Source organism: Cydia strobilella, chromosome 24 (genome assembly GCF_947568885.1).
Source record: "Cydia strobilella chromosome 24, ilCydStro3.1, whole genome shotgun sequence".
NCBI classification, from domain to species: Eukaryota; Metazoa; Arthropoda; class Insecta; order Lepidoptera; family Tortricidae; genus Cydia; species Cydia strobilella.
In genome coordinates, this window is record NC_086064.1 from 4,148,591 (window position 1) to 4,161,921 (window position 13,331).

Genomic DNA, 13,331 nt, shown 5'->3' on the forward strand with positions numbered 1-13,331 from the left:
GTATGGAAGAAAAAGACATGCTGCGCCGACCCCAAGTGAATGGGACAAGGGCAAGCGAATGATGATGATCAACATTATAATATTAAGTCCTAATCATCTGTTTGGCTGTTTAATGGACCTATGCTTTCATTTGATATGGCCACTTCAACTTTTAAAAAGTTTGGAACTCGACAAATAATGGAATTTGTATGCAACATTGCAGTCCCGAAATCGAGACTGCAATGTTTTTAACTTTTTAATTTTTTGACTGATCATAAACTACGCACTTCGTGACCTACTTTAAAAAAATAATATGGCACTGAGTTGAGATTTAATCTCATATACCTACGTAGATGATAGTATGGCCGTGACGTAACTTGTGACAGCTAATTTCGTCTGCCACGTCAACGGTAGCGTGGCCGAGCGGTCTAAGGCGCTGGTTTAAGGCACCAGTCTCTTCGGAGGCGTGGGTTCGAATCCCACCGCTGCCACGATCTTTTTGTAGCGAATCCTGTTTGCTTTCGATAGTCATCGAAGTTATAGTTTTATTTATACATATTTCACCTATTTTATAATGGCGTTATACATATCATATCATATCATATTTATTTATTGCAACCATGGTATTATAGGTATTACAAAGTCAGGGTAGTTCCACGTGGACCCTGTGAGGGCCACATATACAGGGTGGCCAAAAAATAAGTGCATTCCCGTTGCCAGGCAGGTTTTGAGATTATACTGAGCAACTTTCACTATGGGATCAACCACGAAATCGCAAAAAAAAAATTCACCCTCCCATAGAAAATGGAACAGCCAAAATGTATGAAATAGCCAAATTTTTTTAAGTCAATTATACTCTTCTAAATAGTCAAATTATCATGGCTAAAGCACAGGGCGGACACGCTATACATCAAAAAAATCGCTTGCGTTTCTATGTGTGAACGGCACGTCTGTACACGCGTCATGCGTCATTGTGTGAGTAAGTTGCATAAAAACAGTACTGAGCGGTCGGCAAACGGCCGTCAATCTGCTGTCGCGGGGCGGGTAGAGTCGGGGCGGGGCGGTGCGTGGCCGTCCTATATGATAATACTATTACTTACTCTGTGGCTAAAGCAACAAATGTTGTTTCTCAGGTGGTGAGCGTTCTTTCACGAATCTGGTGCGGCTGATCATAATCGATGAAGTGCATCTACTTCACGACGAACGAGGACCAGTGCTGGAGGCGCTGGTCGCCAGGACCTTGAGGACGGTCGAGCAGACTCAAGAGCCGGTAATTATATAACCATCCAATTGCCACTTTGACCGCCATAGACGTTATCCGACGTCCGCAACTATAGCCCACTATTAGTTGAGTGTGCTCAGGCCATAAAAAGGTCAAATACGTTATCTGAACAAAAGATTTCCTTTGGCAGAATTAATCTGTGTTCCTAAGATGTATTTAAGAAGTGGAGCCGCCCAGATTTTTGATGCAGGGGGGGGGGGGGTTAAGCGTAGGCGATGTTTAAGTTTAGATTTCATGTCAAGTTTAGTATCATTTTCAACTAAATCAAAGATGTAGACGTAGATTTCATCTAAATCGGTTTAGCGGTTATTGATTGCTCATACAATTCTACACCATCCTTTTCACTTTTAACGGATTTTTTTTGGATAAAAACTATCCTATGCTCTTCCCCGGGACTCAAACTATCTTTATACCAAATTTTATCTAAATCAGTTCAGCGGTTATTGAATCCCCATCCAAGTTTCCACCTCCATTTTCGCACCCTTAAGGGATGATTTTTGGGATAAGAACTATCCTATGCTATTCCCTGGGACTCAAAATATCTATTGGTTCAGCAGTTTAAGGATGAAGAGGAATTAAAAAAAAAGTATTTTTTTCATACTTTTTGTGTTTTTTATTCGGAATGGTGTCACTTTCATATCATAAATGAATTCGGCATCCCTGATTTTTACGAAAACGATACAAAACTTGGCCTACTAGCTTAACTGATGTAGATATCAAGAAAAAGTGAGACCCCCTCCCTCCCCAAATTTACATCAAAAATCTTAGTGGCTCCACTTCTTAAATCCATCCTTGGGTCCTAAGGACCAATCTTGCCAAAGGAAATCTCTTGTTCACGCAACGCCGTATTCGCCGAGTCCGACTCGCACTTGGCCGGTTTTTCTATAATACTATCATCATACGACCCTCCCAAACAAATATTTGTGGTGTGACGTAATTTTGATTTGTGTAAGAATGATGTCTCTTTTCCTAGGTCCGATTGGTGGGTCTGTCAGCTACACTGCCGAACTATAGGGATGTCGCCGACTTCCTTAGAGTGAATCCTGACCAAGGGCTGTTCTACTTCGACAATTCTTTCAGGTAAATATATTATTTCTAGTCATACCAAAATAACTGCAGCGATTTTTATAGCAGTGTTATTTAAACGTCAAACTTCTATAAAATTATTTTTCACAGCAGCTCGAACAAGACACTGGGTTAACCGGTTAAACCGTTAACCCAGTGTCAAACTGTACTGGTAACCGGTGGCAACTGGTGTCGAAAAGTTTTTCGACAACTTACATACATAGTTGATTACTTAAATAAGAATATTGTAATGTAAGTTATAAAAAGTTTGTATAAATAGCATATTTAAATCTTAAAATAAATTACATTTGAGGGCAACAAAGTAATTTCGTTCATTGCAAATAGATTTTTATCTCCCATTTTACGTTACATTGGTTACATCGTAAATATTATGACGTAACGGGTAGCAGTTAGTTTCGTCCGCCTTGCCAACGGTAGCGTGGCCGAGCGGTCTAAGGCGCTGGTTTAAGGCACCAGTCTCTTCGGAGGCGTGGGTTCGAATCCCACCGCTGCCACGATCTTTTTGTATTTTTATTTTATTTGCTACATAAAAGAACTTTTATATTCTAAATAGTTGTTTGTCCTGTTAGAAATTATAATATTTTATAGATTAATTTTATATTGTCATTGCATTTTTATTGGGTTAACTAGTAAACCTATTTTGGATCCCCGAAAGTATCGTTACGTTTAAATATTTCAATATAATTCTAAGTAACTAACCTTTCAAAAAATATAGGTACAGTCGCCGTTCCTCTGGGTTGGAAGGTCAGATGGCAGTCGCATTCGTAAAAACTAGTGCCTACGTCAATTCTTGGAATTAGTTGTCAAGCGGACCCCATACAGGCTCCCATGAGCTGTGGCAAAATGCCGGGATAACCCGAGGAAGAAAAACTCCTGATATGTATGCGGGTTAAATGTTTTTTTTTTTTGTGTGTTCAGGCCTGTAGCGTTGGAGCAACAGTACATCGGTGTGACAGAAAAGAAAGCCCTGAAGCGGTTCCAAGTGATGAACGACATCGTTTACGAGAAAACCATGGAGCATGCAGGGAGGAATCAGGTAACACTTCATCTTGATTCATTCCAAAGACCCCGGTTACGATTTTGGAGCAAAAATGAAAAATTGTAAGATTTAGTCGTTGAAATTATACACGTTTTGTTACGTACTATCTAAATAACAAGTATTGATTGGTAGATGAGAAGACGTGCTAATAGAAACCAGTACTATTACGTATCAAAAGGTGTACAATTTCAGCCACTAAATCTATCAATTTTACATTTTTGCGACTAAAGTCGATAACGGGCTCTTAACTCGGGACTCGAGTCCTCCGGACGCGATATGGAGCGTGCATGAACTATAGGGGGCAGCACAGGAGCCGTCAGATTTATGGCGCGAGTCGGAAATGTGAAGTTTATGCTTTCAATGTAGCCCACAAGATGGCAGAACCTACTATGCACAAGATAATGTACGAGAACGGTAGATGACAGCACTTGTTTCCGATTCAGGCCACAAGATGGCAGACCCTCCATCCAATCCAACGCGCACGGGACCTTGTACATAGCGGCCCCCTTTTTTAAATATCTATCGGTAAATTTAAATAATCACAATTCGGCCTTCACCATTGGACGGCTTCGTCACTTTTTAGGGTTCCGTACCCAAAGGGTAAAAACGGGACCCTATTACTAAGACTCCGCTCTCCGTCTGTCTGTCTGTCACCAGGCTGTATCTCATGAACCGTGATAGCTAAACAGTTGAAATTTTCAGATGATGTATTTATGTTGCCGCTATAACAACAAATACTAAAAAGTACGGAACCATCGTTGCGCGAGTCCGACTCGCACTTGGCCGGTTTTATCTTTAATATATGACATTTATTACAGTTTATAATCACAATTATTTACCAGTGGCGCTAGTGAGCACGTTAATGGGCTCTTAATATTTGTTCTCTTTCAGATTCTCGTGTTTGTACATTCGCGCAAGGAGACAGGAAAAACAGCGAGGGCTATTCGAGACATGTGCTTAGAGAAGGACACGCTTGGACAATTCCTCAGGTAAACCTTTTATTTCGTTAGCTAAAACAATCTGTACTTACCACTGTCACCAGGCTGTATTTCATGAACCGTGATAGCTAGACAGTTGAAATTTTCACAGATGATGTATTTCTGTTGCCGCTATAACAACAAATACTAAAAAGTATGGAACCCTCGGTGCGCGAGTCCGACTCGCACTTGGCCGGTTTTTAGGGTTCCGTACCGTAAGGGTAAAAATGGGACCCTACTACTAAGATTCCTTGTCTGTCTGTCCGTCTGTCACCAGGCTGTATTTCATGAACCGTGATAGCTAGACAGTTGAAATTTTCACAGAATGATCTATTTTTGTTGCCGCTGTAACAACAAATACTGAAAACAGAATAAAATAAATATTTAATTGGGGCTGCCATGCAACAAACGGGATTTTGTTGCCGTTTTTTGCGTATTTAATATATATACATTTCAATTACTTCTTAAGGTTAACTGGAAAGAGATCCCTCTTAGGGACAAGTTCGCCTTTGTACTGCTTTTATCTGATGTAATCATGATTCCTTTCTTTTTCGTACAATAAAGTGTTTACTTACTTATTTTAATTTTTATTCCACATTCAATTGAACCCAGATGCTATTCTTTTGTTTTTAAATGCAATCTTCTGATCATAAAAAAGGATATAATTTTGAGAGTATCCTCCTTTTTTAACCCAAGGCCCTACAAGGATATACAGTGTTTTTTGTCTAACAGGGAAGGCTCAGCCAGCACAGAAGTACTTAGAACAGAAGCGGATCAAGTAAAGAACCCTGAACTACGAGAACTCCTCCCGTATGGGTTCGCGATCCATCACGCCGGTATGAGCCGCGTCGACCGTACTTTAGTAGAGGATCTGTTCGCCGACAGACATATTCAGGTGACTATAATGTTATACTATAAAGTCTATTTTTTAATTGCGTAGACTAAAATGACAACCACAAATGACAAACGTAGAAATAATGATACCGGCTTAAAACAAACAGTGCTGAACTTTGATTCCGGTTTGTGAATAACCGATAAATATTAAATTAATTTTAGATTCAAAATAAATAAATTAGACAAGCATAACACCACACTCGTTCTCGTTCACAATACTCGTTCATGATATATATCTTTATGATTACTGGATACAGGCCATATCAGTTGCCATAACTGCCTGCCTGCTTATTAAATAAATAAATAAAATAAACAATAAATGAAATCTACTCGCTACATGATAGGAAATCCATACTTAATATTATAATTGCGAAAGTGTGTCTGTCTGCATGTTACCTCTTCACGCTTAAACAGCTGAACCGATTTAGTTGAAATTTGGTATAGGGGTAGTTTAAGTCCCGGGGAAGGACATATGATACTTTTTATTCCAGAACTCACCCCTTAAGAAGCCCTCACCTCACATTTTTACCTACACTATTTCACCCTTTTTAATACCTCTCCTAGTGTCCCCTTTTAGCACGTCACGGATTATCCATTCATTGTGTTACAGACACTTCATCAACAAATATAAGTACCTCCCAATAGTTTATTTTCGGTTAGTACCGGTTGTAGCACATCACTATTTATAAGACGTCAAAAACTAGCAACACATGAAATGTCATTTTAGTCTACGCAAATAGTATGGATGGTATAGAAAGGATGCCAATTTCTTATGGCAGAATTGTTGCAAAAGTGACCGCTTTCAGCCTTAAATAATAGTTCCTAATCTCCCCGGCGGCGCTAGTTAGGCTCTGGGACATGAGTATAACATGAACCATATAAGGCAACAAATAACTCGACCAAATTACGTAGGTTGTTTTTGGTAGTATTTCGGTGTATGGTGGCGCCGCCTAATTACTGTTTTTTGATCGACACTTTTCATACATAGAGTTTTGGCTCCTTTATATAGTCTCCATGGCAAATAGGCTTCAGTGGACGGAAAATCCTAATCCAAGTTTGCATCAGATAAATAAACATAATATTACACTTCACTTGGGTACCGTAAATACAAACCAGTTTAAAAAACATCTCTAGTCATATCTAGATTGGTAGTTTGCCACATGCTTCTATATTATATAACCCTTTTAATTTCCTCAGGTCCTAGTATCAACTGCCACCCTTGCCTGGGGTGTCAACTTACCAGCCCACACGGTCATAGTGAAAGGGACCCAGGTGTACTCCCCAGAAAAGGGTCGCTGGAGCGAGCTCGGTGCCCTCGACGTGTTGCAGATGTTGGGCAGAGCTGGCCGGCCGCAGTATGATACTAAAGGAGAAGGTAAGAGTTTATACTTAATTTTTCTCATACATGCTATGTAATATTGATATTACGTTCTTTATATTAGGCTGGGAAGTATCACGTTTCAGGCGCGGCTAGACGAGAGGTCTGTAATGAAATTTCATACAAAGTTGCAGGCCTAGGCCGGGAAGTGGCTTTTTTTTTAATTTCTATTTCACATATAATTGTGGCGCAGCATCATGGCATTCAGCCATAAAAAAAAAACTATAAGCAATATTTGCTTTTTGGTTCGTTTATGACATTCTGCCAATACGCCTATTAAAAAGATGTTTTTTTTGTTTTTTTGTTTTTGTTTTTTTTTTTTTTACCTGACGGGCTCTATGGCACTAGGGCCATTAGAGCGGTAGGACTGTGTGGGGGGATGGTAGCCTGGGGAAAATCCAGGACCCTTCCGCGTCACACGAGACGGTTTTGCTACGCTGCAATAGTAAAAAAAAAAAAGATATTTGATTGATATAGTTGGTCAAGCAAATCTTGTCAGTACATAAGAACAAAAAAACTATACTCATCCTTTTCTTTTGGGTGTTAGTACTAGAGTAAGACAAAGATAGTATGATTCTCTGTCTATGTTTGAGAAAAGCACTATACATGCATCGGCGTGAAAACGGGTTGTCGACCTCATAACTATCCGGCCTCACTACGTTCGGCCGTATATTCTATTCGGCCGGCAACCCCTTCCTTCCCGGCCTCTGTAGTAATGTACTATTACAGCACCATCGCCCACAATGTTATCTGACAGTTCGTAAACCTTATTACAAGAGGCATAAGGTCCAATGATGTACAGTCACAGGGCGGATACGCTATACATCAAAAATCACGCTTCTATGTGTGAACGGCACGTCTGTACACGCGTCATGCGTCATTTTGTGAGTAAGTAGCTTAAAAACAGTACTGAGCGGTCGGCAAAAGGTCGTTAGGGCTGGCAGTTTGTATGGCAGATGCAGGACTTTATTGCTAAACCAATAAGGGTCATAATAGAAAGAAAGAAAGAAAGAAAGAAAATACATTTATTTAACGCCACAACAGATTACATATATGAAAAAAGGAAACTGTACAATGCAAGCATCGCACATTTATCGCGTCAGCATTTAATATATGAATGACTTATAATAATTATTGCTGTTTATGCGATTACGCTTTAATTCGATTTATAGTTCAGTTTACGTACATATGTGCTCCTAGCTAGTACTCATTATATACCTTGGTTATAAATAAAGACCTAAATCAGTGTTTCCATCAAGATATCAATCAACCATCAAGATCAAGAATCATATCAGCTCAGATGTACAACCCGTACAGAAACATACAGACAAAAAACATTGGACGCTAAAATAGGACCCCACTCAGAATAGATGATTTTACTTTATGCTCTAGTCTAGACAATAATAAGCAACTTTATGTCGTCTACGCACGACTTAAAGTTAAACTTTACGAGCAAGAGGTGAAATCCTATTTTCTTGCAGGTATCCTGATCACAAACCACTCGGAGCTGCAATACTACCTGTCCCTACTAAATCAGCAGCTACCCATCGAGTCTCAAATGATAGGCAAACTGCCGGACATGCTTAACGCAGAAATCGTGCTGGGCTCCGTTCAGAGCGTCCGCGACGCCGTTGCATGGCTTGGTAAGCTTCTTTAACCACTAAACTATAGATGTCATATATTTAAAAAAAACTGGCCAAGTGCGAGTCGGACTCGCGCACGAAGGGTTCCGTACGATTACGAAAAAAAAAACAGCAAAAAAAATCACGTTTGTTGTATGGGAGCCCCATTTAAATATTTATTTTATTCTGTTTTTAGTATTTGTTGTTATAGCGGCAACAGAAATACATCATCTGTGAAAATTTCAACTGTCTAGCTATCACGGTTCATGAGATACAGCCTGGTGACAGACAGACAGACGGACAGCGGAGTCTTAGTGATAGGGTCCCGTTTTTACCCTTTGGGTACGGAACCCTAAAGATAACGAAGCCCTCGAGTGATAAAGGCCGCATCCGAACCGGCGTCTTTAGCAATCGCGGCTAACGCCATGAACCCCTAGGCCACCTCGCCACCGACAATAACATAATGTATGACATCGATTACAGTTTATAATTTATATATAGTAATAGTAATACTTAAAAAAACAAATCAAAATATTTAATAAAATAATTGAACTCGTGACCTTTTGTGTTAGCGCGAAACTATTCCTCTACACTCTCGGCGCGCTTCAGTTTTTAGACAAATACTCTACAGCCGGGCAGCGGGCTTCAGTTTGGCACAGTCTCGGGCCTCGGCAAATGTCCCGGCAAAATCATCTCGTGTAGTTTGTCGAGAGTGTGGAGCGGGCAGCGGGCTTCAGTTTGGCACAGTCTCGGGCCTCGGCAAATGTCCCGGCAAAATCATCTCGTGTAGTTTGTCGAGAGTGTGGAGCGGGCAGCGGGCTTCAGTTTGGCACAGTCTCGGGCCTCGGCAAATGTCCCGGCAAAATCATCTCGTGTAGTTTGTCGAGAGTGTGGAGCGGGCAGCGGGCTTCAGTTTGGCACAGTCTCGGGCCTCGGCAAATGTCCCGGCAAAATCATCTCGTGTAGTTTGTCCAGAGTGTGGAGCGGGCAGCGGGCTTCAGTTTGGCACAGTCTCGGGCCTCGGCAAATGTCCCGGCAAAATCATCTCGTGTAGTTTGTCGAGAGTGTGGAGCGGGCAGCGGGCTTCAGTTTGGCACAGTCTCGGGCCTCGGCAAATGTCCCGGCAAAATCATCTCGTGTAGTTTGTCGAGTGTGGAGCGGGCAGCGGGCTTCAGTTTGGCACAGTCTCGGGCCTCGGCAAATGTCCCGGCAAAATCATCTCGTGTAGTTTGTCGAGAGTGTGGAGCGGGCTTAACAGCTTACATTTTCTCAGCATGCTTGCTCCATAATAAAGTACTGGCATAACCAATATTACTTATGACAGGTTACACGTATCTACAAATTCGTATGAAGCGTGAGCCCGCATTATATGGCATACCACCTGAAAAGTTACAAGAAGACAAATTTTTGGAGTTGCACAGAGCTGATCTGATACACACCGCCGCCAGCTTACTAGACAAGTAAGTACCTACTTTACTATACACGGTGTAACATAAGGATACAGAATAATTTTAACAGCGTAGTCCTGATCATATTTAAAGACTAAAAAGTCCTATAAACTTTTCTGTAATTTGCCTAGTTTCAGAGTTAATACCAATTAAAAAAAACAAGTTTTTATTTTTACATAGTGCAAAACGCATTTTTAATGTCGATGTTGCCACTGTGGGACGTAGTCTAAGTAACCTTATTGATAGATGTCAAAAAGTGACAAGTAACACCTTGTAAAAACTAATACGTTTTACGAAAAAAAAAGTAAAAGTCCATTTTAAGTGACAAGTTTACCAATAATATTTACTTTTTATGTACAAATACATCTGAAAAATTTTAAAAAAAAAACCTCAAAAAAAAATTTTTTTTTTGCGAATTTGACCTAAACTTATTACATTTTTTCCTTCTTTTGGCTTCAGAAAAACGTGGTTAAAATCTTTCGGTTTCCTCGTGAACACTTTGTAGAGTATAGGTTATTTGACGGCTACACTTCAGTACACTTTTTTGCTAGGATCAATATATCAAATGGGGACTTCCGGTTCGAGCGCCATCTTGATAGTTAGCATCGTGATTAATTACTTTGTTTTTTGCTTATTAATATTGTTTAAAGTGTAATATCGATAGCTTATTATACAGTAAACTAATGTGGTAGTGTGCAGTGAATGGAGAATTAATTTTGAAGCGCGTTTAACCACCATCTTGGAGTCAACGGCCGGTAGTCCACGTGCTTCTTGTAAAGTCTAGCTATCGATTTACAAGAGCTAACAAATCACCGTACACTGTCTTGTACAACCGTACAATTTTTGTCGTTTGTAAACCTCTCAATACCTTGATACTGGCGAAATAGTCCCACTGGGCTGAAGCCATAATTTTAAAAGAAGAAGAAGAAGAAGAATATATCAAATGGTGGTGTTTGACAATCCTTTTGTGAAATTCTTATTATTAAGTTTGACATATCTATAATAATTCAATGTTTTTAAGAATAATAATAACTGCATCAATTAATTGCTCTGATATTTAGATTTAGGTAATTTTTGTAAAACTTGACAATTTAAAAGTGCTTGTTGCTAGGCCTAGTATTTGAATAAAAAATATTTTGACTTTGACTGAAAATCAAAATATATTAAAGTGGGAAAGTTACTTATAATTTGTTCTAAGGTCGTTTGACGTGCTATTTTTGGGACACCCAAATTATATATCATTTACGTACCAGACTATTTTTTGCTATGGGCTACCGTTTACGAGTTATTTACGAAAACCTATAAAAATGGACCCTTAACCCCTCCCCCTACCCGTTAGTTTCACCCCCACCCTCGGGTACTTTTAGTATGTTATTTATTACACCATTCCCTACAACTATGCCAAAATTGGCTTATACACGAATTATTTCCCGATTGGCAATGTTTGGTCTTCCTTTACGTGTATTTAACCCCTTTATATTTTTCAGAGCCGGTTTGATCAAATACGAGCGCAAATCCGGCCATTTTCAACCCACCGAGCTCGGCCGCATCGCCTCCCACTTCTACTGCACTTACGAAACTATGCAGTCTTACAACCAACTACTGAAACCAACTTTAGGAGAGATCGAGCTGTTTAGAGTGTTCTCTCTGTCGGCTGAATTCAGGAATATAACCGTTAGAGAAGAAGAAAAATTGGAATTGCATAAGCTGATGGAAAGGGTAAGTTTACAACCTACTCTTTATATTTTTATACGGGTTTTAAAATATAAATTGTTTATAAAAATAACTGCTGTCTACGTTTCTCTATTAATCTTCTGGTGCTTTATTTCTTGCATGGTGTAATAGTACATTTCGATGCTAGTGCGGAAAGTATGTCATTACTTCACGAGCACGAGTGAAGAATGACATTTCCGCACGTGTATCGAACGACGTTTTTTAATACAGTTGCGAAAAAATAAGAAAAACAACAAGTAAGGAATTCGTAACTTATATTATTAATCCTGTAACATCATTGTAATACAGTCGAAAAATAATGAAGTTTTCAAAAAAAAACCTGGGCAAAAGGGGCGTGGCCAAAAAGGGCGTGGCTTGGGACTTAAAGGGGCGTGGCTTGGGTGTGGTCCCTCCCCCCACCCCACTCCCTGTGCGCTGGAACTCATATTTACCCTACTGCGGTCAAAATTAAATTTAAAAAAAGCTGGTAAAGTAAAAACCACTAGTTCTCGAAAACCAACTTTCCGCACGCTAAACAGCTACGTAAAGTAGCACTTTTTGAGCAACTGTATTAAAAAATAATTTACTTTAAGTACAGTCAAATACCCTATTTACCAAATTACCAACATTTTTTTTTTGTCCTCAGGTACCAATCCCAATAAAGGAAAGTATAGAGGAACCGTCAGCCAAAGTGAATGTGCTGCTACAAGCGTACATATCGCAGTTGAAACTAGAAGGGTTTGCTCTAATGGCGGACATGGTGTACGTCACGCAGTCAGCTAGTCGCCTGCTGCGGGCCATCTTTGAGATAGTGCTGCACAGAGGTACGTACATAGATAGATAGATAGATAGATAAACACTTTATTCATTTCCACAACATACATGGTAAATTACAAAGAGAGATTTATTAAACAGCTTAAATTAAAAGAAAAACTTATTGTGATTACACGATAGACGTGTGCGCCGATTAAAAAATGATCGGCGGCGGCGTTTGCCAAAAAATTGGCGGCGGCGGCGTATTTTCGGCGTGAAATCGGCGTGACCATGACTTTTAGGTTTCTTAAGAAAAATCATGAATTTGTTGTTTTTCTTGAAAATTTGATCAATCAGTGATGATTCCAGTGAACTAAGTATAGTTTAGAATAGGCTGTGAGTAAAATAGGATTTGTAAATGAATAATATCGGATAGGTATAATAACTTGATTTCCCTGGTAACTTGGATTAAAGGGTTACCTGGTACCAATGACCTACGATCCGATCTGTAACTCTCCATTTTCTCATGATATCCATGGTTTATCGTATTAAAAATGACGGATTTTAACAAAACAGAACTCCAAAATCCTTTAAATTTGCTGGACACAGTGGACTGCTATGGCTTCCTTTTAACGGTTTTCTTGTCGTACAAGCACCAGGCTTACTGAGACGTATCATCTTTCTCGTTTTCTCATTGCTGAGGAACGCGATCACATGTAATATGTCTCCATTACGCGCGGTCATAAGCCGCGTGGACTGCACGGTGCAGACTGCCGCAAGCCGACCTCTTCATTGCGTTCGACCTTCTCACACATGCTCCAACTCAAGCACGTTTGCCATCGGCCTAAATACATGTGTTTCTCCACATCATGCGTTGAAAACCGCATAATATGTCCGAGGAATCTAAGGGCTCGCCCATGGCATGTTGTGAAGAGGTGAGTGGCGATATTGAGCTCTCAGAGTTTGGGTTTTTTCTTCTTCTAGCTGTCCAAGGTATAAGCAGCAGTCTTCGTTAACACCATATCTCAAAAACACCAACCTTTGCCACTTCACACTTTTGAGACGCCACGTTTCGGTACCATACTGGAATATTGAAAAGACGAGAGCATGCAAGCGCACTTTATTTGCACGTCGAATACCTCTGTTCTTCCAGATCTTGT

The 13,331-nt window shown here is 40.0% G+C and overlaps 1 protein-coding gene and 2 non-coding genes across 3 annotated transcripts in view; all 3 read left to right on the forward strand.

Annotated features, from left to right (window-relative positions):
- The window catches only part of LOC134752187 (U5 small nuclear ribonucleoprotein 200 kDa helicase), a 50,556-nt gene that overhangs the window by 14,899 nt on the left and 22,326 nt on the right, over positions 1 to 13,331 (forward strand). Inside the window, exons 14-23 of the mRNA XM_063687799.1 lie at positions 1,113 to 1,249; positions 2,235 to 2,341; positions 3,266 to 3,383; positions 4,278 to 4,375; positions 5,096 to 5,258; positions 6,455 to 6,632; positions 8,117 to 8,278; positions 9,582 to 9,717; positions 11,193 to 11,424; positions 12,065 to 12,242. Coding sequence (XP_063543869.1) covers positions 1,113 to 1,249; positions 2,235 to 2,341; positions 3,266 to 3,383; positions 4,278 to 4,375; positions 5,096 to 5,258; positions 6,455 to 6,632; positions 8,117 to 8,278; positions 9,582 to 9,717; positions 11,193 to 11,424; positions 12,065 to 12,242 — 1,509 coding nt within the window. The remainder of the gene's footprint in view (positions 1 to 1,112; positions 1,250 to 2,234; positions 2,342 to 3,265; positions 3,384 to 4,277; positions 4,376 to 5,095; positions 5,259 to 6,454; positions 6,633 to 8,116; positions 8,279 to 9,581; positions 9,718 to 11,192; positions 11,425 to 12,064; positions 12,243 to 13,331) is intronic.
- On the forward strand, positions 389 to 470 carry Trnal-aag (transfer RNA leucine (anticodon AAG)). The gene has a single exon. It is a non-coding gene; the product is annotated as a tRNA-Leu (tRNA).
- Trnal-aag (transfer RNA leucine (anticodon AAG)) lies at positions 2,760 to 2,841 on the forward strand. Its single transcript has one exon. It is a non-coding gene; the product is annotated as a tRNA-Leu (tRNA).